At 35.0% G+C, this 23,486-nt stretch overlaps 1 protein-coding gene across 8 annotated transcripts in view; it reads left to right on the top strand.

Annotated features, from left to right (window-relative positions):
- The window catches only part of CAPS2 (calcyphosine 2), a 120,659-nt gene that overhangs the window by 92,492 nt on the left and 4,681 nt on the right, over positions 1–23,486 (top strand). For 6 of the 8 annotated variants that reach the window (XM_025402076.1, XM_025402071.1, XM_025402075.1 and 3 more), the window contains 8 exons: positions 3,603–3,677; positions 4,542–4,637; positions 4,728–4,821; positions 9,983–10,101; positions 11,408–11,484; positions 13,356–13,510; positions 18,087–18,206; positions 21,091–21,187. In XM_025402076.1, coding sequence (XP_025257861.1) covers positions 3,603–3,677; positions 4,542–4,637; positions 4,728–4,821; positions 9,983–10,101; positions 11,408–11,484; positions 13,356–13,510; positions 18,087–18,206; positions 21,091–21,187 — 833 coding nt within the window. The remainder of the gene's footprint in view (positions 1–3,602; positions 3,678–4,541; positions 4,638–4,727; positions 4,822–9,982; positions 10,102–11,407; positions 11,485–13,355; positions 13,511–18,086; positions 18,207–21,090; positions 21,188–23,486) is intronic. The other 2 variants (XM_025402072.1, XM_025402074.1) reach the window with 1 other exon arrangement.

Below are 23,486 nucleotides of genomic sequence, written 5' to 3'. Positions count from 1 at the left end.
AGTATCCATATGTTCAGCTTTAAAAGATGCAGCCAAATAGCTTTCCCAACTGGTTGCTGAAATTTACACTCCCACCAGTAGCAGTATGAGTGTTCTTGTTGCACCATATCTTTGCCAGAGCTTGGTATTGTCTGCCTTTTTTTATTTGAGTTCTTCTTATGGATGTGTATTAGTGATTTTAATTTGCATTTCACTGGAGACTAATGTAGTTGGGTACTTTTCCATATGTATATAGGCCATCTAGATATTCTCATACAAAATTTCCATTCAAGCCTGTTGAGTTGTCTGTCTTTTTAGTATTTATTTGTGGATCTTATTTACATGTTTTAGAAATGAATCCTTTTTCAACTATATTTGTCACACATATCTTGTCCTACTCTGTAGTTACCTTTTCATTCTCTTGATTGTATCTATCTTAAAAACTAAAGTTAGAAATAGGAGTTCCTAATTTTAACATAGGCCAGTTTTCCTCTTTCCCTATATTGTTAATGTCCTTTGTATATTCCTTAAAAATAATCTCTGCCTACCACTAAATCATTTTCCTTCTGACTTGTAATGCCACATATGTCATATGTCAAGTTGTTATATGCATGATTATGACATGACATGTTATGTGCATGTCTAATGCATGGTTGGTTTCTAGACTTTTTCTTCAGTATTATCTGTTTCCCTGCGTCAATATTATCCTAATTAGTATTGCGTTGTATTAGAGTAAATACCTGCAACTTGTTTCAAACTAATCTAGTTCCATGAGAAATCCTGTTGTGGTATCAATTAGAATTAATGAATTTGTAGCTTTCACTCCTCTTACCGCCATTTATTCTTCCCAGAGGAGGAGAGAGTTCTGCTTCATAAATTTAGAAGCAGGAATTGGCGTGGGTAGTGCAGCCCTTCCTCTTCCCTTTGTTTGGGAGGCAGCAGCCTGCAGAAGCACACATTCTGCCCTGTGCATTGTTTTAGACGGTCCCTCCCCAGTGGAAATGAGTGGGTTAGTCTGTTTAATTATAGTGGTAAGGACTAGCTTGTGGTTGCTGCATACCTAAGCTGTGGTTTCTAATAGCTTTATCAATACTAAAATTCGTACTTTAATCTTCAATCTTTCTGATTCTTCTTTATGTATTGGTAAGGAACTTGGGTTCCTAAAAGGAATTGGGCACCTAAAACCCAACATGGCACTTTGCATTTTATAGTGTAAATACATATTTACTTTTATCTTTTCGAGAAGACTACAGGGCCCTTGAAGCTGCTACTTCCATTTGTCACTGTTAAAGTGAGTTCTGTTTACTATTGAAAAGCAATATAATGTAATGGTTAAGAGCAAAGTTTTTTCTAGCTCTGCCATTTACTAATCATATGGCCTTGAGCAATTTACTCATCGGTCTCTGTTTCTATAAAATTTATTTGAAAAATGGGAATAATAACACTTAACCTCAGAGTTATTGTAAGTAGTAAATAAACCAATACACATTAAAGTGATTTTAACAATGACTAGTGTCTGGGAAATTCTCAATAAATGGTAGCCATTACTGTTGCTGTTATTTTCTCAGCATTTAGAATTGTTTCAGGCACATAGTGGGCATTCAATAAACACATTAATCCCAGTGGATTAAATTGAATTGAGGTGGTTAAGCTCCCATGGCTCTACTCTGTGCTCACAAACTCTCATTTGGTGCAGGCTCATGTTTCCTGTCCCCCGCTTCCTTTTTGTAGATACCCAGATTTTATAGAGGTGTAGCTTTCTTTTTTTTTCTTTTTTTTTTTTTTAGACGGGGTTTCGTTTTTAAATTTATTTATTATTATTATACTGTAAGTTGTAGGGTACATGTGCATAACGTGCAGGTTTGTTACATATGTATACTTGTGCCTTGTTGGTGTGCTGCACCCATCAACTCGTCATTTACATCAGGTATAACTCCCAATGCAATCCCTCCCCCCGCCCCCCTCCCCATGATAGGCCCCGGTGTGTGATGTTCCCCTTCCCGAGTCCAAGTGATCTCATTGTTCAGTTCCCACCTATGAGTGAGAACATGCGGTGTTTGGTTTTCTGTTCTTGTGATAGTTTGCTGAGAATGATGGATTCCAGCTGCATCCATGTCCCTACAAAGGACACAAACTCATCCTTTTTTATGGCTGCATAGTATTCCATGGTGTATATATGCCACATTTTCTTAATCCAATCTGTCACTGATGGACATTTGGGTTGATTCCAAGTCTTTGCTATTGTGAATAGTGCTGCAATAAACATACGTGTGCATGTGTCTTTATAGCAGCATAATTTATAATTTGAGACGGAGTCTCGCTCTGCCACCGAGACTGGAGTGCAATGGCCGGATCTCAGCTCACTGCAAGCTCCGCCTCCCAGGTTCACGCCATTCTCCTGCCTCAGCCTCCCGAGTAGTTGGGACTACAGGCGCCGCCACCTCGCCCGGCTAGTTTTTTGTATTTTTAGTAGAGACGGGGTTTCACCGTGTTAGGCAGGATGGTCTCGATCTCCTGACCTCGTGATCCGCCCGTCTCGGCCTCCCAAAGTGCTGGGATTACAGGCTTGAGCCACCGCTCCCGGCCAGAGGTGTAGCTTTCAAGATTTCAGTGACCCACACACTTACTTACTAATTACATTACTGCCATTTCATTATACCTGCAGTTTTATGGGAGAAATATTATTGTGTGAAGCAAAGAAGAAATGTATCATTTAGTCTTCAGATCTCTTAATATATAGGAGATTATTGGCAGTAGGGTGCTTCGGTTTTGCTTTATATTGTTAAATATAATTTTAGGGCTGGCAGCCTTTATGAGATCACTCAGTACTGTCTGAAGGCCATAATGCTTAAATAACCTATTGATCTATGACAAGGTTCGAACTTCATTCAGCACTCTTCCTCACTCTTTGGTTATTCTGGTAAGGAATGTTTTCAGTTACACATCACTGAAAAACGATTGATAGTGGCTTAAACAAGTCAGAATTTATTTTTCCTATATAGTTAGCTGCTTGGAGGTAGGCATTTATTGATTTTGGTTCAGTAGCTTAGTGATGTTACAGCTCTAGGCTGGCTTTCCTATATCTTTTTAGTCATTCTGATGTGGTGGCTTGATTTCATGGTGACTATAGTGGCTCCTAGCATCATATCCCTGCCATGTTCACAGGCAGGAACTCTTCTCATGCCACTCTCTTACCAGGACAAAAGAAAGTCTTTCCTGGAAGTTTATTGGCAGAACTAGGTCCCTTACTCATCCTTAGTTGCAAAATGCTAAGAGCAAATTCTGTGGTGGGAGGGAAGCAAAGAAGAAGAGGGTTAGAAATGGCACTCAGGTAGCCCTGCAACAGTGCCAGTCACAAATGTTGTATCTCTGTTCAATATTTACTTTTATAGCACTTTGATGGTATAGCCTCTAATATAAAAGTCATTCACATATTATATACTATATCTCAGAGTTATTTCTTTTGTGTCTGCTACAATTAGCAATCTGAAAAAGAAGAGTACCTTTATCTTCATCCAATCTGTGTGGTTTCAAAATATTCACATAACTTTTTTTGTACATTTTAATTTCCATCAAGTTATAGGTATCTTAAAAAGTTACTGACAAAATGTATTTCTTAACAGGATAAGAACTCATTCTACATTAACTGAAAATGTGCTTTCTCATAAATTACAATTTGATGGTAGGATCATGTCACGGTAATTGTGATTTTATTAAAATTTTTAATCCTATGATTACAAAAACATATTCTCTTTTGAATAGAAATAACAGTAATGAGATTAGATAGGTTTGTATCATTTAAAAATATGTGAATTTAGAACAGACATTTTAATGTAATATCTAGTAATCTGTTATAAAAAATAAGAAATATGAATCTGTAGGAAAAACATTCTAATTAAAAGTTATCTTTGAAGCGAATTTAAATGTTTTTTAAAAAGTAACTTAGTAGTGAATTTTTAAAAGAGTTATATTACTACCAGAGTATTGTAAACTGAAAACTAATGTTTTATAAGCTGCTTTATTTAATTTTGTCTTAATGATTTAACAGATTATCGATAGATGCAGTGACAAGGAAAATAATTCTTAAATCTATTATTTCAGTCTTATAATCTTCCAGTAATACATAATTCTACTTGATGTTCTTTCTATATTACTAGTAAAATGTGTATTTTAAATTATCTTATTTGTTTAGTGATTTTAAAGCTTTCTATGACAATAAAAGATAATAAATTTGTATCTATGTGTGCCTTCTTGCAAGCTCAACACTTTTAAAGATAATTCACTTTATCTTAAAAGTCTATGTTGAATTAATAATTTACATTGTAAATATATCCACTTTTCATGTCAGTGTAATATTTTTATTTCTGCATTCAGATCTAACTTTTAGTGGACATTTCAGCAAGCTGTGTTTTTGTGTTTTCCCTACAGTTTCCCATAACCTTCACTCATTGCCACATACATAAGAGAGTTAGCTATCCCTCTTGAGATGCACACTTTTTTTAGTTAATTAATCTAAAAATTATTATATTTGAAGATATTTGATATCATTCTATTTTTTCCAGTAATGGACGTGATGCTTGCAGAGAGCTGATTGGGTTCTTTTTCACTCACAACCAATCCCTTACAATTTATGAATATCGACAATTTGGGAAAAATAGGTATGCCATAAAACATTGTTAGAACTCTGGAGATGATCACTTCTGAGAGAAGCTAAATAACTTTCCATTTTTTTCTCATTTACTTTCTAGAACAATTGTGCTTCCTTTTATTCAAAAAAGCATTTATAGTCATCAATGTGGACGAAGAAAAGGAAAACAATACCGACTTGGTGATTTTTATGTTGTAAGTTGTGTGTGTGTGTGCACACATTTAATACCAGATGGTGAATTTTGTGGAGTCCTATGGAGGTAGAGGAACAGGGCTTCTAGTCTTCAATTTATTTCCTCTCCTCCGTCCTAACCAGGGTCATTTATGTGGGCTAATGGTCGATGTTTTCCCAGGAACTTCTGCTTCCTAGCCCCAAATCTCAAGTCTGAATACAAGCATAGCATTTATTTTCTGTAACACCCCCCTTCCCATTCCACAATGTGGCTTGTCTCCAGATGAAGTTGTATCTTCATACTTTGAAAGGTTCTTCAAAGCTGAGTCATTGGCTAAGTGGCTATCTCAATAGCACCAGGAGATATTCTTTACCTAAAGTAGGTTTATCCTCTGAGGATGGACAGTTTCCTCCATGTGAAGGGGTATGGGCCTCTGGAGCTATCACTTTTCTGACAGATAGCCTATCTTCCTTGTGATTTTCCCACTTCAGGAAATTCCTGGCATTTGGTGTGTCACAAGGATTCCCTAGAATGGGTGGAGCATAGATAGTGTTACAGTTTGTGTAGTGCTCTTAAATTTTAAATCGTATTTACACTTTATATCATGATTAAAATACAGCACTATCCACAGTGATCATTCAGGTAATATATGTTTCTGTCCTAAGATCTGTAGATGGAGCAGTAAGTTAGACTCATTCCCTGCTTTTGTGGAGCTGACAGTCTAATTGGAGACACAGATAGATAGGAAGGCCAGAGAGGAGGGGCAATGTGGGCCAGATAGGAGGGGTGACGGCCCAGTTTTGTGGAATCAAAGGAGGTTCCCTAGAGAAACTGCCATCTACCCTTGACTAGAAGTTAGCAAGGCTGGGATAAGGGGATAGGTGAGGGTGGGGAAAAGCTTCCAGGTGGAGAAGACAGCTTGTGCTAAGAACAAAAAGGAAGAGAGCACATGACTTATTTGGAGAACTGGAAGTAGTTCAGTCTGATTGGAGGAGAGTTCAAGGTGGAGGCTGGCAAGAGATGAGTCAGAGCTTATTAAAAAGCAGCCTATGTTAAAGAGTTATCTAACATGTATTGGGGAGTCACTGGAAGAGAAGATGTGGATGGAGTGGGGGAAGGTGGCATGATCAGATTTGTGATTTTGAAAGATCTGTCTGGTTACAATGTGGGGAAGGAATTGAAGACTAGATACACAAGGGCAGGATGGGATTGAATTATATTAATCAAGGAGAGAGATTATGGCAACCTGAATAAGCAAGTGACTCTGGCTATGAAGCTAATTAGACAAATAAAAATTATTTGATAGGTAGAGTCAGTACAGTTTGGTACCCAGTTAAGGGAGAAGTATGGGTTGAGGAAAAATTTTACATCTTACACTTAAATACACTATACACTATACATATGGCACTGAAGCCTGCCTCTTGAGATCTAGAGAAAATCAGCTTCGACTCCCATTTCACAACCTGCAGAAGAATGTTTAATGCATATTCCAAGTTTAAAGTTTGAGTTTATGTCTCCAAAAATTTAGTGTAGTTTATGATTTATTCTCACTATCCTCATTCCATATTTCTTTGAAGTAGATGTGGAACTCTGTTCTTTTTTATGATTTCCAAGAAAGAAAGAAAATAAAGAAAAAGAAAGAAAAAGAAAGAAAGAAAAAAGAAAGAAAGAAAGGAGAAAGAGAGAGAGAAAGGAAAGAAATTCAGCCAACTATATATAAACCACATATATGATGCTTTGTGTGTGTAGCAGACATTTTGAAGGGGATATCAAAAGAGGTTCACATTGTAGCATTGTAAGCAATTTACAATTTATTATTAGACATCCCTACTGTTAAAAATACATCCCTTGAATATTTCCCATGGTAAAAGCACTCTTCTCCATTTCTTTAACTCTTCCACCTCTTGTTTCTCCCCACCAATCTATTGTTTTATGCAGAAATACTCAACTCTATCCCTCTTTTTTTTTTTTTTTTTGATGGGAGTATTCTGTTTTGTTTTCCAGATATGGCTGTGGAACTTGTCTTTTCATGTCTATATGCCTCATTAAGTCTTTTTCTAAACACTCCTTAAAAGAAATTTTGGTGCCAGTTTTTAAGATAAATACATGAATGTGCACATGTGCCCATAGATGCGCCTGCCTAAAGGTGTACCCACATAGGTATTCACTCATATGCACGCATATATGCACTGACGCAGGCTGTTCCCTTAGGCACACATGTAAGTATACACACATATGCTTCTATGCATAACACTGTTACACAGATCACATATTCTTAATTGCTTAACATGATAATTATTTACAGGAGACTCTGAATCTTCTCATCCTCAGTCTTACCCTCACTCAACTAAAAAGTCAATCTAAACTGCTATGTTCTACTAAGTGTTCTGCCTAGATTATTATAATCTAAATCCAGGATAATATTTCACTTTATCACTCATAGTTCTCCATCTTCCAATCTGAATTGCAGATTCTTTGGCTCTTCCTTTATATATCTTCTTTTCTATCTCTGGTAGTTTTTTCTTTATTTCTTTCAGGTTTTTGTTTTGTTTTGTTTTTCGTGCTGTCAGAAGATCACTCATTTCTCCAAAGCCTTCCTAATTTCTGGGTGTTATTCTATTTTGAAGATCTAAAAGATTAAAAACTGAAAGAGTCCAAATCTGAACATAGTATCTAATATAGCACTCCTACCCTTCTCTGTTCTTTTAATGGGCTTAATTTTTCTTCATAGTCCTGACCATATAGTATGTATGTATATTTTTATCTATTCATTATTTTCTCTGACATGACGCTATAACCCCTTGAAGGTAAGGACTTATCTATCATGACCCCTACCATATTCCTAGCAACTGGAAGAGTGACAAGTACTTAGTAGACACTGAATACATGTGTATTTAATGAATGGATTTAAATGTGATAAGTTGCAACTTGTGCAAGTGCCTAAACCACTCTCAATCCTGAAGGGATATTTTTAATATCTCTATTTTTGTATTAAAAACATGAAGACAAAGCAAACATCATATGTGTCCAGATTTTTCGTCAGTGAAGACTGGATGAAAGACTAAATAAGTGCAAAAGAGCGATGTTGGATATACACTAATTGCCATCATGCTGACAGCTATGGTGGTGCAGCATCTTGCTAGCCGGTTTCCCAAAAGGCTTTATTTGCCAAATGCTGGGAAGGTGAAATATTTGCCCAGCAGAAAAAACAAACAAACAAACAAACAAAACCCCACAAAGCTTTAAATTTGAAGTATAGGTAAATTTTGCCAAGTTTTGTAGTCAAATATGTTTAAATTTTTAACTAAAAAATTGAGAATTCTTTTTTCAGTTTTCATCTTACCTTTAGTTGTTGTTTTTCTTTCTAAATTGAGACACGGTCTCACTGTGTTATACAGGCTGGTCTTCACCTTCTCATAACTTGTCCACAGGCTGTTGTTTGTCCTTTGGTCCCATTCAGCAACCAAAGGGAATCATTTACAAAACACAATCTGGTCTTCCAGGCCCATTCGTTTACAACCTCCCCCATTTCCCTCTCACCAATGAGGAGAATATTTAAGTATCAACCATCTGGCTTTTTGAGTTTTCTTTCTTTTTTTCTGTTTCTTTTTTTTTTTTTGGTATGGCTCCTATGCTTATGCTCATTAGTAAATTTGTTATGCTTTTCTCTTGTAAACTTGTCTTTTGTTACAGGGATGTGGGCAATAAGCATTATGATGGGGAGGAAAGGGATCACCTCCTTCCTACCCCTAGACATACATGTTTTTGGTATAAACAATAACTAGTCCTCAAGTAAGAAGACTTTACGGTACCATTTGTCACACAGTTTATCCTAGATTGACCTGGTAATTAGAGTGACTGTCTGTAGTAGCTAATTGGCTTTATCCAGGGGAAGAAAAAAACAAACTTTTCATATCTTTGTGACAGGAGGTGGTTTTGCACTTAGAGCAAGGTGCCTAAGGAAGTTAGGCTCCCACCCTCTCACAGAAACTGGGAGATAGCAGTACTCTCTCCCTTGATGTTTACACTCAAACAGTGCTCACGGTCCTTGAGAAAGCCTTATCTAGGTCATAAAACTGACAACAGGCTTATCTAACTTTCAGAAGTATTTGTATACATTTCAAAGAGAGGAGAAAGTACTGACATTATAATTACAAATTCTGTAAAGTAAATGTGCTGAGAAAATGGAGGGGAAGGACGTCCTTCCCTTCTATGCAACAGGCAGAATTAAGCCCCTATTTAAAATTTGTATTTGTTGGCCAGTTGGCCAGGTGCGGTGGCTCACGCCTGTAATCCCAGCACTTTGGGAGGCCCAGGTGAGCGGATCATGAGGTCAGGAGTTTGAGACCAGCCTGACCAACATGGTGAAACCCCGTCTCTGCTAAAAATACTAAATAAATAAATAAATAAATAAATAAATAAATAAGTAAATAAAATAAAAATCAGCTGGGCATGGTGGCGGGTGCCTGTAATCTCAGCTACTCTGGAGGCTGAGGCAGGAGAATTGCTTGAACCCTGGAGTCGGAGGCTGCAGTGAGCAGAGATCGTGCCACTGCACTCCAGCCTGGGCGACAGTACAAGACTCCGTCTCAAAAAAAAAAAAAAAATTGTATTTGGTATTTGTCCTTGCACTGGTTATGTTTATTAGAGAAGCTTAGAAATTAAAATAATAATTTTATAAGTTTAGATTAAGATTTTTTGAGAGGAATTTTGTGGCTGAAGTTTTGATGTTCTAATTAGGTTGAATTTAGATTTTATAGTTAGGAAATGTCTGTCATCAAAAGTCCAGCTGAAAGAGTATGAGATATCTTCACAGTTCTTCAATTTGTGGTATATGATTCTGTGGGCCAATAGCTCTATTTAGGGATGTCATAATTTCAATTAATTTATTTTTTCTTTTTTCCTCTCATTCTCATTAAAAAAAACTGAGTTTATTATATTGCTGGCTTTTTTTATTCACATGGATTGTTAAATAGAAGACTGTTCTGCGATTGACAGAGATATTAGTTTCTTTATCTGTATAGTTTCTCCAAATACATATAAGCATTCTCCAAATATACTTTTTTTACCATTATTAAAGTATATCATGTCACATTAATCAAAATCAATTATTTTAAATTAATGTTAGTTGTATTTTATTTCTTATATACTTTCTAGCTTCATTCATCTGTTCATTTCTTTAGGGTGCAACTTTGACATTTTTGAGTTCTGATCATGCCAGCCTTCCAGAAAGCATCAAAGAAAACACATTTCTTAAACTCCGAATCACACATATTGATCAAATAGCTTTGGATTCTCTCAAGTAAGTTAAATATGCATTTGGCATTTTGAAGCAGGTGAAAACACTATTTTTAAATTATCTTAAAATGACATCCTACTGCAAGGTATTTATAACTTCGTTAAGGTTTATATTTTTAAAAAACAAGCACAGCTACGTGTGTCTATTTTATGTACTATCTCGTACTCAAATACACTTCATGTGTGGGAAGAGTTATAATCAATCAAATATTTTTAAATATTCATTTTTATGTTAAAGATACCTTATTAATTTGCCTTTGCTATAACACTTTTATTTTACCAAATATTACCAAAAGGAATAATTTTTTTTAAAAAAAGGGTATCAATACAATATTGTAACAATTTTTTTCCACATTGTTATTATGATGACTTTTTTAGTATCTAAAAAAGTCTTAGGGTCCCATATGCTTACAGTATTTATTGATTGATAAAGTGCATAGTGAAAATTAGTTCTATACATCAAACATTGCTTTTAAAATGATTTTTTAAGTAACAGGAATATATACATGTGATTTAAAAAACATAATTCCCGTGATTTTATATATGTATGTTAGGGGCTATATCCTACAAAGTGGCTGTAAGAAGTCTGTGTTCATCATTTACTATATTGCTAAAAATGAACGCATTTGAGGGGGCTTTTAAAAATAACATTTTTTCATCTCATGCTTTGCAAGGTAAAATTGCTTTTAAATTTAATAGTTTTAATTAAATATTTAAAACATTAAAATTGTTACAAAAATGAATGTTGACTAGGTGCAGTGGCTCACTCCTGTAATCCCAGCACTTCGGGAGGCCGAGGTGGGCGGATCACAAGGTCAAGAGTTCGAGACCAGCCTGGCCAATATGGTGAAACCCCATCTCTACTAAAAAATACAAAAATCAGCCAGGCATGGTGACAGGCGCCTGTAGTCCCAGCTACTCAGAAGGCTAAGGTGGGAAAATCTCTTGAACCTGGGAGGCGGAGGTTGCAGCGAGCCCAGATCGCGCCACTGCATTCCAGCCTGGGTGACAGAGCGAGACTCCGTCTCAAAAAACAAACAAACAAAACAAAACAAAGACCAAGAATGTTTACAAGTAGTCCTTATAAGATTTTAAGGATTTTAGCTCTCAATTTAATCTTCTTGGGCATCAAAGCAGAAGGCAGAGTTGGGACTTGATTAAATTCTAAGCACTCTTCCAAGTGTGAGAGTTTCTTTGAGTCTGGAGCAGGGAAGAGCTTAGAGTTTTATACTCAAGATTATAAAATAGAATATATATATATATATATGTATATATAATATATTTCATCCCTGTGAACATGTCAATTGCAGAACTGCTTCTATGGACCAGGAGGATGATATAGTCATTCAAGAAACCAATGATAGGCTGGTCTTCAAGGCAATTCAAGGTATGTGTTATTACTATACTCTCAAGTACTTTGAATTTTTGATCCTTTTTTTTTTTTTTATAATCAGTAAAACAACATTTTTCCAGATACTTCTCAGTGGCACTTGATTTATATTTACCCTTTGCTTATTTAAAAAAGTATACATACATACTTTTATTGTTTAGGATTTCTAAACGTTTTAAGATTTTTCTTACTTTAATGGTCCTAACTAGTATTATATGAATTATAAAATTAAGTGTTTTAGAAATTACTAGATAATATGGGTTTTACTCATAAGCTGAATGAAATGTAAAAGTAATTTTTGTAATATAATACTTGTCTTATGTATTACATAATATCTTGAAGAAGTTTGTGATGTCCTAGCGTAAAAGAAAAAAAATGCAAGATTGGGAGCCAGATTCATGTTTGGACTCTGTTGTTCAAGACACACATGACTTTGGAGAAATCCCTTGCATCTCTTTCCTCATCTCTAAAACAGGGATGATAATACTTCTCTTATTAAATTTCCAGGGTTGTTGTGGGTGATAAATTAGATATATTTCAGTTTTGGATACTAAAACATTTTCCAAATTTTGGAAGATGCAGTATAGTAGACTCGATTAGACAGTTACTCTGTTGGATCTCATAGTCTAAAATGGAGAAAGGTATTGAACAAGCAATCACAGAAGTTAACATGTAATTTATGAATTTTTTTTTTTTTTTTTTTTTTTTTTTTGAGAGAGAGCCTTGCTCCTTTGCCCGGGCTTGAGTGCAGTGGCACAATCACAGCTTACCTCAGATTCCTGGTTTCAAGTGACCCTCCTTGCCTCAGCTTCCTGAGTAGCCAGGACTACAGGTGCATGCCATCACACCCGGCTAAATTTTTTTTTTTTTTTTTTTTTCTGTTTTTGTAGAGACAGGGTCTTGCTATGCTCTCCAGGGTAGTCTGGAACTTCTGGGCTCAAGTGATCCTCCCATCTCAGCCTCACAAAGTGCTGGGATTATAGTCATGAGCCATCACACTTGACCTAATGTATGAATTTTCATGACTCCTGATTTATCTTTTAAAGATAAGGCGCTCACAGTAAGAAGGCAAGAAACAGATTTGAAAAGTTTTGTTTGGACTCTCAAATGTTCTTGATGCCAAAGTTTGTAAACAGTTTTCTCTATTATATCATAGTCAATACAGTATTTGTCACAATTGAACTTAGTGACATTTGTTTTTTTCTCTCATGTATTATATCTAATAACTGCTTTAGTAAAGTTACCAATCTATTCTTAAGTAAATATGGTACAAAGCACAGTAAGTGAAATAACAGCTACAAAGAGAATGACAGGGATCTAAGCAAATAACCTCTTATGAAATATGTAAGTGTAGGATGGAATTCAAAAGCCTTGATGCTATTTTATATACAAGTTACAATTTGAAGATTTCAAACTATTTTTAAAATGTTGAACTGATAATTTGTGAATTACTTGACTGTCATCAATTTTGCAATTCAGTTGATAAAAACTAAGAAAAGGAAAACAGATTAAAGATATGGGGGTGGTTAAAGAGGTTGTCTACGCAACAAAATCTAAGATTTTATTTGTAATATTTAGGTTATTCTCTTGGTGATAAAGTGAAACTGAATTTTTCTGTTTTAAAAATATAACACTTCCACCACACAGTGGTGCTATTGTTCTGGCATATTTACATGTGATTTTATAGCTAATCCTCTTGATTAAAAACATCCTATTTTCCAAAGTCTTTTGTCTTACATTTGATTTGTTTGAATATTCACGAATTCCTGATTTCAGTTACATCAACTTTAATTTTCTTATGAAAGATAACTGCAGCTTTATACATTTATGCATAGGAACAATTTGTTTTCATTTCTCTTGTTGAACAGATGTGCTAAAAGAAAAACTACATAAAAGAGGTGTTCGTATTTTGACTGGATTGGGAAAATACTTTCAACAGTTGGACAAGGAAGGAAATGGACTTTTAGATAAGGCAGATTTTAAGGAAGCTCTAAAAGTGTTTCACTTAGAAGTGTCTGAAAAGGTATGTGCCACAGAAAATTCTCTGCAGCAGATAATATGTTATTCTTAGGTGGCATTGTTCACTGTTCTACTGAAATTTTAGTTTTCATTTATTTTCTCCTTCTCTATGCCCTGTTATCAGTGTTAAGCTATCAGGTGACAAGCCCTGTTGGTTTTTAAAGTTTAAATATTGTTCCATCCTATATTTATAAAGAGCTTAATAACCAGGCATTGTGCTAAGCTCTGAGATAATACTCTGTACTCTTGAGATCACCGTAATTGAAGGAAAATGAACATAAAACAAAATATGTATTCAATGGAGAATGTTTTTGGAACACATGGGATAGATACCTGATTCCAAGACAGGTTCTAGGGAAGGAGAACTAAGATCATGGAAGGATGCCTGGAGGAGGATACATCTAAGCTGAGTTTTGAAGGTTGAGGAAGAGTTAACCAGACAAGGGCAAAAGAGGAGTGTGAATCAGACAATGTGTATTTTATGAAAAGGAGACACATATGTGAAAGCTTGGAGGGGAAGGAGTGTGGCCTGTTTCTGACACTGCAAATGGTTAATAATCTTCACACATACTGTTCCCTCCACTGTGAATAATCTACTAGATCTTTGCTTGCTGGGTTTTCTTAGCATTCAGGCCACAGCTTTCTCTGTCAAGAGCATTACCCTGACACTTCTGTCTAAAGGAGCACTCCCATTTGATCTTTGGTCCTTTCGATACCAATTTCTCATTTTATTATCTTTTTTTTTCATGCCACTTTGTAAGTATTTTCTGGCTCTGCCTGTAAGTAAATCATTAAGTCTCATCAGGGTGGGGACCAGAGTGTTTTTGTGTTCCTGCTCTTTTTCTAACATCTGAAATAGAACCCAGCATATGGAAAGTTAAGCAGATAATGCGTTAGTTTGAATGGATAAATTTATGGAAGGAAGGAAAAGAGAAGAATGGAGAGAAACGTCTGGTACATTAAAGTCTTGCACGTCATACTAAGAAGATTGGGTTTTATTCTAAAAGCATATGAATCACATTTGTCTCAAGGATTTCAGATAAAGGATCTCTTGCACTGTTCTCTTTTGCTTCAAATGATCTTGTCACAAGATGTGTATTTTGTAGAAAGAACACTGTAAATTGAACTTAGGACACTTAGGTTCAAGTTCTGGCTTTACTATTTGAACTGTATGATCTTGGACCAGTCTTTTAACTTTTTTGATTGGGGGGCTCTGCCTGAGCAATCCAGAGGTAATTGTTATTGTTAGAGTTGCTTGGAAGCTCCAATGAGAAAATTACATGGGAATCTGCCATATCAGCTGTACAATTCTGTGCTAATATCATGTTGCCTAACATTATTCTGACATACCCATCTTTTTGGTTTTTATGATGTTTAATCTTTTGCCCACCTAGTGATACATACTAGGGATCATCTAACTTCCCCTCTTCCTTTTGTAGATTAAAACAACAACAACAACAACAATAATAAAGCAACAATAGGAAATTAGAAAACCTTAATGTCTTTGCTTACAATCACATGAGTGAGAATGGAAAAATCACACAAACTATGTTTCCTCTGCTTTCACACAGCAATAATCAACACAGAATACTTCTGCAACCAAATGCACGTGGGGGTTCCACCCATACTAAGCAGTAGAAACCCAGTGGACAGCCTCTAATTCAATTCAATTCTGACATTATCTACCTAGAGATAGACTCAGATCCCACAGGGTGAGATCTCAGTTCTACAAGACAACCCCTGCCCCCAACACACTCTGCATAGGGCACCAGTCACAGGTTTGGGTCCCTGGAACTTGTAGTCAACTAATTTCAAGTTTGGGGTTTCCACGACCCGCTCCTTGGGTTCAATTAATTTGCTGGAGCAGCTCACAAAACTCAGGAAAACTTATATTTACCTGTTTATTCTCATGGATATTACAAAGGATACAGATGAAGAGATGAATAGGGCAAGGTATGGGAGAAGGAGTGCAGAGCTTTCATACCCTCCCTGGGTGCCACCCTCCAGGAACCTCCATAACCTTAGCTACCCAGAAACTCCCTGAACCCTGTCCTCTTGACTTTTCTATGGAGACTACATTGGATAGACATGACTGATACATGGACAACTGTGTAGAAATGTGATTGGACAAAAGTGTATGACCTAATACTGATAGACTGAAGAAGGAAACCCAGTAAGGAATGCCTGTTCAGACTCTTCTTGGCCTCTGTGCAGCATTCCTTCCTCCGTGGTGGGGACAGGACCCCTTCTGAAATGGGGGTCTTATGGCCTACAATTAGACAAGGTAGGTCAGAGAATTTTTTATGGCCAGCTCCAACACAGAAAGGCAGGAGATGATTCCTGCCTTGAAGAGGGAAAAGAGCAGGTGAAAGAAGGGCAGGAGAAGGTCAGAGAGGGAGAGAGAGAGATTCCATTTTCTGAGGCCTAAAGTGCCCTAATATTATAATAAAAGATTGTAACAAGAACAAGGAAGGGCAACGGGAATTATAAACTGGGCCTATGGATGAAATCATATATATAATATATATGTATATATATGTGTGTGTGCGCGCTTGCGTGTGTGTATATGTGCTTGTGTGTGTATGTGTTTATAAAATCACAAGTAATTAATAGCTGATGTAGGACTAGAACCCAGTTAATATGTTCCCGTCTAGTACTTTTTCTGTATCATAACAATACTTCCCTTTTTGATTAATTTGCTAAATTGTTATGATTAGGTCTAGGAACAAAAACTATGGTAATTATATAAGACTTCTAACATAGAGGGAACATATTATGAAAATATGAGCACACGTCCTCCTTTTCTCATATATTTTAATAGTATTTTATATTTTTTCTGTAATATCACTGTAAACTGCTCATGCAATGATAAGCACATACAAACAGCTCGAGAAGAAGAACTTAGGAATCACTAACCTAGGTCTAATTTTGACACTAGAGAATGTTTGTGGGAAGGCATAGTCAGCCATTCTCCCTGATTTGAGATTTAAAAAAATTGACATGTACCCTAAAAAGCCTAATTTATATAGAGATACTATCAGTGATTTCCTTCAGCTTTTTTTCAATGTAATTATTTTCCATTGTGTACCATATCTTTGAAAGAAAGAGTATATATATGTATATCTCTTAAGTATATATAAATATAAATATGTATTTCTTGTTGACGATTATGTTAAATTGCTCAAATCTTGAAAATTATTTCTTTTAAGCTTTAAGAAGTATCTTTCAATTCTAGTAATCCATGAATTGGATGAGCAAATTGGTCTTCTCCTGTGCATATTACTCATGATTTTAAAGGTCAAGCTCATCTTCAGTTTAAATGCACAGACGCTTAAAGTCTGCATAATGTGCAGTACATTATGATAGACAAAGATGTATGGGGTTGTCGAGAACTGAGGGAAGGCGGGCATCTTTAGATTGTTTTTCTAGTTAAAGTTTTCTTTGAAAACAAAAGGAGGGAGTGGAAAATGATATTTTTTGAGTACCTATTATTTGCTAAGCACCTTGTTAGGTATTTTATCTACATTCACATTTAAAGGTAACAACTTGATTAAAACATTGAAAAAATATATTTACTTGAGTTTGAGAAAATGATGCTGTAATTTCTTTGTTGTCAAGGAAAACTGTGTTAGAACTTTCTATTAAGTAGTGCATTTCCTGAAGAAGTAAATGGTAATGTAATGGTAAAGTGAATAAACTGGCATAAGGGGCTTATTCAAAATTATACCTTTCAGTGTAAATTATAGCATGATATTAGAGTCATTCAAATCTATATTTTCAAGCATGAAGACTAGCAGAAATATAATTAGTGGTTATAATGCCATTGGAAGCACTCCAGGACCGAATGTGACTTTTGAATTAACACAGATATAATACATTAAAAGTATTTAAATGTTTAAAATTGAGTAAATGGTAACCACACATACACAGACACACACAGATATCTATATATCTCTATGTAGGTAGATGTATAGATATAGAAATAAAGTTGAAAAGATAAATTTGTTTCCAGAGCATGGGGAAGGGGGTTGGTATACAAGGAAAATAGAAAATTGGTCAAAAGGTACAAGTTTTCATTACACAGTGGATTAAGTTCTGGGTGATCTATTGCACAGCATGGTAATTATAGTTTATAATAATATATACTTCAAAATACCTAAAAGGGAGGATTTTAAATGTTCTCATCACAAAGAAATGATAAATATTTAAGATGATAGATATGACTGTATTATTCTACAATATACACATGTATTGAAATACATGTATTGAAATATCATATTGTACCCTATAACTATATACAATTATTATTTGTCCATCAAAAATAAAACTTAAAAAAGATAAATTTGTGAGCTATTGCCACTCCTAAATGGCTCCTAACTTTACAGAACAATTTACCATAGGTTCCTGTGAATCACTTTTTTAGTGGCTTTGATTGGATTTTTATGTAACTTCCTCAATTTTCTTATTAAATGAGTTATCGTATCTAGGACTACAGAAGATGTAACAAAATACAACTAAGATGATTTTGTTGTGACAATATATAACTTAAAATTGCAACAGTTATCTCTGATTATTTCTAGGATTTTGAGTCTGCATGGCTAATTCTGGATGACAATGGCAATGGTAAGGCTGATTACGGAGAATTCAAACGTGGTATTATTGGTGAAATGAATGAACATAGGAAATCATATGTTCGAAAGGTAACTTTGTTAAGTAATCTTTCAAATTGTTATTTTTAATAGATTGTTAGGTTCAGTATTTTAAAAGTTTAATGAATTACCATTTAAAATGTTTTAAATCTATTTACTTGTAACATATGTTGGGTTTAGTAAAACAGAAAACAAGTCCATATGCATACAAATCGACCCAGAATGAAGCAAAATAACTTGTGTATATATTTTAGAGAAATACTATGAGGGGAAAATAAAATTTGAAATCAAATTTTGGTTAACAAATTACTAGCTCCATAAGTTGTTGCCTCCATAAATTACTAGCTATGTGAATATATGTATTATAAAATATTCCTAATTTTATAGGTGTAAAGATGGAATAAGATAATGCATATACAATTCTTAGCATTGTGGCTGTTCCAGTGTCAATACTCCAGACATTTTGTTTTAGGATGATGACTAAAAAATGTTTCTCTGGTGTTTAGAATATGCATGATAAATATTAACTTGTAAATTAAAATAATCATGTTAAATTGGAATTAAAAACAGGAGTACTGACTTTAATAGCAAGCTACGTATTACTTGAGTTTTGGTAGCCATTTTTTGGATCATACTTTTGAGCAACGTAGTTAGCTTTTTTTTCTTTTGTATATGTACTTAATATTGAAACAAAGCTATTCTATATAATGTAAATAATTATATAAATCTCAAATACAGAAATTAGTCTCTACTGGGCAAGAGACACAGTAAAAACCTTAAATTAGACAAATTCACCACATAATATTTATAAATGTGTACTTATTCATGCTTTCCATGTCCTTCCTGGTGATAAGTTTGAGAATCTGGAATCAAAATTGGAGACTTGTGTCTTTCATAAATCTTGGTAATGGGAACAGAGGGCAAGAGAAGTGTTATGCAGTTCTGTATTAGTTTGCTTGGGCTGCCATAACAAAATACTACAGACTAGGTGACTGAAATAACAGAAATTTATTGTCTCATAGCTCTGGAGGTTAGAAGTTCCCAAACAAGGTGTCAGCAGGTTTGGTGTCTTCTGAGGCCTCTCTCCTTGGCTTGCAGATGGCTGCCTGTTCTCTGTGTCCTCACATGGTCTTCCCTTTGTCTGTGTTGTGTCCTACTGTCTTTTATTTATTTATTTTTTTGAGATGGAGTCTTGCTCTGTTGCCCAGGCTGGAGGGCAGTGGTGTGATCTTGGTTCACTGCAACCTCCCCCTTCTGGGTTCAAGCGATTATCCTGTCTCAGCCTCCCAAGTAGCCGAGATTACAGGCATGTGCCACCATGCTTGGCTACTTTTTGTATTTTTAATAGAGACAGGGTTTCGCCATGTTGGCCAAGCTGGTCTTGAACTCTTGACCTCAGGTGATCCACCCACCTCAGCCTCCCAAAGTGCTGGGATTACAGGCGTGAGCCACCGTGCCTGGCCCTACTGCCTTCTTATAAGGAGACACCAGTCATATTGGATAAGGGGCCACCTTAATGATTTCATTTTAACTTAATTATCCCTTCAAAGGCCCTACCTTGAAATACAGTCATATTCTGAGCTGCTGGGATTAGGTTCAACATATGAATTTTGGAGGAACACAAGTCAGTCTACAACAGCTTCCATATTTCTGTGAATGCAATATTGTGAATAACCAGACTTGATTCTAGTTTTGACCCCACTGCAAATATAGAATGTTGCTTTGGGTAACTTGTGTCTTTCTAAGTAGTGAATACTCTTCCAGTGAAATATTTCATGATATCTTAGGATACTCAGAGCTACACTGAATTAGAGGAACAATAACACAACTACATTTTAAAAAGTGTATTAAATTTCAAGAAATAGAGTAACATAACTCATTTAAAAAGTATTTCACTTTTGGCCGGGCGCGGTGGCTCAAGCCTGTAATCCCAGCACTTTGGGAGGCCGAGACGGGCGGATCACGAGGTCAGGAGATCGAGACCATCCTGGCTAACACGGTGAAACCCCGTCTCTACTAAAAAATACAAAAAACTAGCCGGGCGAAGTGGCGGGCGCCTGTGGTCCCAGCTACTCGGGAGGCTGAGGCAGGAGAATGGCGTGAACCCGGGAGGTGGAGCTTGCAGTGAGCTGAGATCCGGCCACCGCACTCCAGCCTGGGCGACAGAGCCTGACTCAGTCTCAAAAAAAAAAAAAAAAAAAAAAAAGTATTTCACTTTTTCATTGATTTTAGGGAGGAAATATTTGCAAATTCACTTCTTTAGTTAAAATATTTGTCTTGGCAATCTCTTTTGGCCATTTATACAAATCCTAGAGCTGGAAGTTACCTGAGAGGTCTTTTACCCATCTCTTCAGTTTTCAGGGGAGAGAGGCCATGGAAATAGAGATCAGGTTACTTTCTCAAGGTCAGGATACTAGAAAGTGGTAGAACTTTCTAATTGAGTACAGATTTCCTAGTATCTTGCTTCACTATCTTTTTCTCCTGTATTTATAACAGTTCTTTCATATATCAGTATAGTACTTTTAAAATGCCGTGTTTATGGCTCAGAAATAACCTACTATAAAATAGAAAATTAGATTCCTATGTCTAATAATTTTACTTAAAAAATAACATTTGTCAGGCTAGGCATGGTGGCTCGCGCCTGTAATCTCAGCACTTTGGGAGGCCGAGGCGGGTGGATCACCTGAGGTTAGGAATTCGAGATCAGCCTGACTAACATGGTGAAACCCCGTCTCTATTAAAATACCAGAAATAGCTGGGCCTGGTGGCAGGCGCCTGTAGTCCCAGCTGAGGGAGGAGAATTGCTTGAACCTGGGAGGAGATTGCACTGAGCTGAGATCACATCTTGCACTCCAGCCTGGGTGACAGAGCGAGCCTCTGTCTCAAAACCAACCAACCAACCAACAAACTAATAATAATAACATTTGTCTATTAGGCCTTTATGAAACTGGATTTCAACAAAACTGGCAGTGTGCCTATTACAAACATAAGAAAATGTTACTGTGCAAAGAAGCATTCTCAAGTAATTTCAGGTAATTATTCGGAGTCAAAATGCATTGGACTTTGAAAATATTACTTAAAGATAATATCTTTATATTAATTTAAACCTTAGATTGAGGCATTGGAGGGGGGGAAATAAACTATTTTTTTGATCCAGAAACTTAAGAACTATTTGCCTTTCTTCATTTAATAGTTCTTAGGTCTATTGCCTGTACTTGTTTGTTTATTTGATATTTATTATCAATATAGAACTCATTTCCTATTTAGGAGATAGTAAGGGATTTAAGTTAAAAAGAATGAAATAGCTTTAGAAAATAGATAAATACATATGCAGGTTCTCAGAGTTATTTCTATATCTTCTTATATAGTTATCCATACTTAAGGATTTAAGCGAAATGAAGGAGTGTCTTTCTCTAGGGATGGAGCTATACATAGAATGAACGTACATATATCAAAATTTGAGGATATTGTAAATTCCATAAAGTAACTCTAGAGATTCATATCCTACTGTATTTTTTCTAACTTTTTTACATGATTGTTTTATAAGTACATCCTTTTTATAAAGAAAGCATTTGACCACAACTCTCCTCTTTACATTTCCTTCCATAGAAGTCAAAATTATCATTTAGCATATATATTTCAGCTAATACATTATGAATTTTACTTATTCTATGAATTTTCATGGCTATGTGCATACTATAAATATTTAGTACTTTTTGAAGTTTTTTTGACATGAAAGGTACACTGAAGAGAATGTTATATAATTTGCTTTTTACACTCACCAGTATGTTTTGGAGTTCTTTATATATTAATCTACATTGAGCCTCATTATTTTTTATCTTGCAGTATATTATTCTTTGTATAAATCAATATACTGTCATTTACCTAGCCATTGTTTTATTGTTAGATTTTAGGTTCTAATTATTGATCAACAACTAATGAGGCAATAAATGCGCTTATTTGTGACTCTTCAGGCCTGTTTTCTACTGCTTCCCTGGAGTGATATGAATACCTAGAATGACTGGGATGTCTGCATTTAAAATTTTAAGTGATACTTCCAAATGACATTGTAAAATGACTATACTAGATTAGATAGCCATTTGTTGAAGAGTTCTTTTCCTCCACAACTTTGCCAAAAACTTTCACTTTGCCAATCTGATAGGTTAAAAAAAAAAATTTTACTTGGAGTTCCTTCATTACTAGGGAGGTTAAACATATATTTGTACATTTATTGATTGTCCATCTTTAAGGAATATTTATTGACCATATTTTATAATAATTTCTTTTCAACTTATAACTTTAATTCTGTACTGCTAAATACTATAGAATACTATTATTTTTAGAATTTTATTCCTTACTATTAAAAGAGAAACACTGTAATTACTTTGGTTTCTTATCATCATTAACTCTTATATATGATTAATTTGTCACTTTTAATTATGAAATGAAAAACGTGAGATTTGGTTATGAAGATTAAAGCTAATCATCACTGGATTCCAAATTTCTAATTACCTATTTCTGGTCGAAATAGTTTAATTTGCTTATTCATGACATTAAATAAATTACAGCTACTCTAAGAGAATTTCTAGTGTATATTTAATTGGTGCTAGTGTATTTTTTTCCTTTAAACACGTCATTGTCTGTTTCTTTCTCTTAGTCATACTAAATATAAGAACGAAATAGTTTAACACCATGTATTTTTTCTCTTTCTCTTTTCTCATCTAATAATATTAATTAGGTTGCTAAAATAGCTTCAGGTTTATTATGTTTCATGGAATTTTTGATGAGGGTTTTATTTTTGTTGTTGGGAAAGCCTTTCTTGGTTTCAGAAATTCCATAATTTGTCTTTGCGTTCACATTAAGAATGACAATAGGTAAGCTAAATATTCCTAAATAGAAAAAAACTTGTCACTGTATTTCAAAGAAGAAAAAAAGTACCCCATTATTATTTATTATTGCAAATTATAATCTATTCATATGCCCACCTCTGGGATATAGTTTGTTCACAATTTACAATTAATTTCAAGGTAAGGCTCTTATACCACATACAATTTAATTTTAACTATAGAAAATATTCCTTCTTAAATTTGCTTAAGTAATATATTAGAAAAAAGTATTTTAAGGTTTAATATAAATGGGATATCCCAAATATATTTCTATGTAATAGTTTTAGAAATATAACATTTGTTGCTGTAAATATTTTCTAGTCTCCGAGAGGACTGAAAAAAATTCAGTTATAGATGATAGGAGGTAGGTATTTCCTGGGTGAGGGATATAAAGGAGGTATGAAATTCTTCACTATTTGAAATATAAATCAGAGTGAAAAATGTT

Source organism: Theropithecus gelada, chromosome 11 (assembly GCF_003255815.1).
Source record: "Theropithecus gelada isolate Dixy chromosome 11, Tgel_1.0, whole genome shotgun sequence".
Taxonomy (NCBI): Eukaryota; Metazoa; Chordata; class Mammalia; order Primates; family Cercopithecidae; genus Theropithecus; species Theropithecus gelada.
Note: the sequence above shows the minus strand (reverse complement) of the source record. Positions and strands in the feature narration are given on the sequence as shown.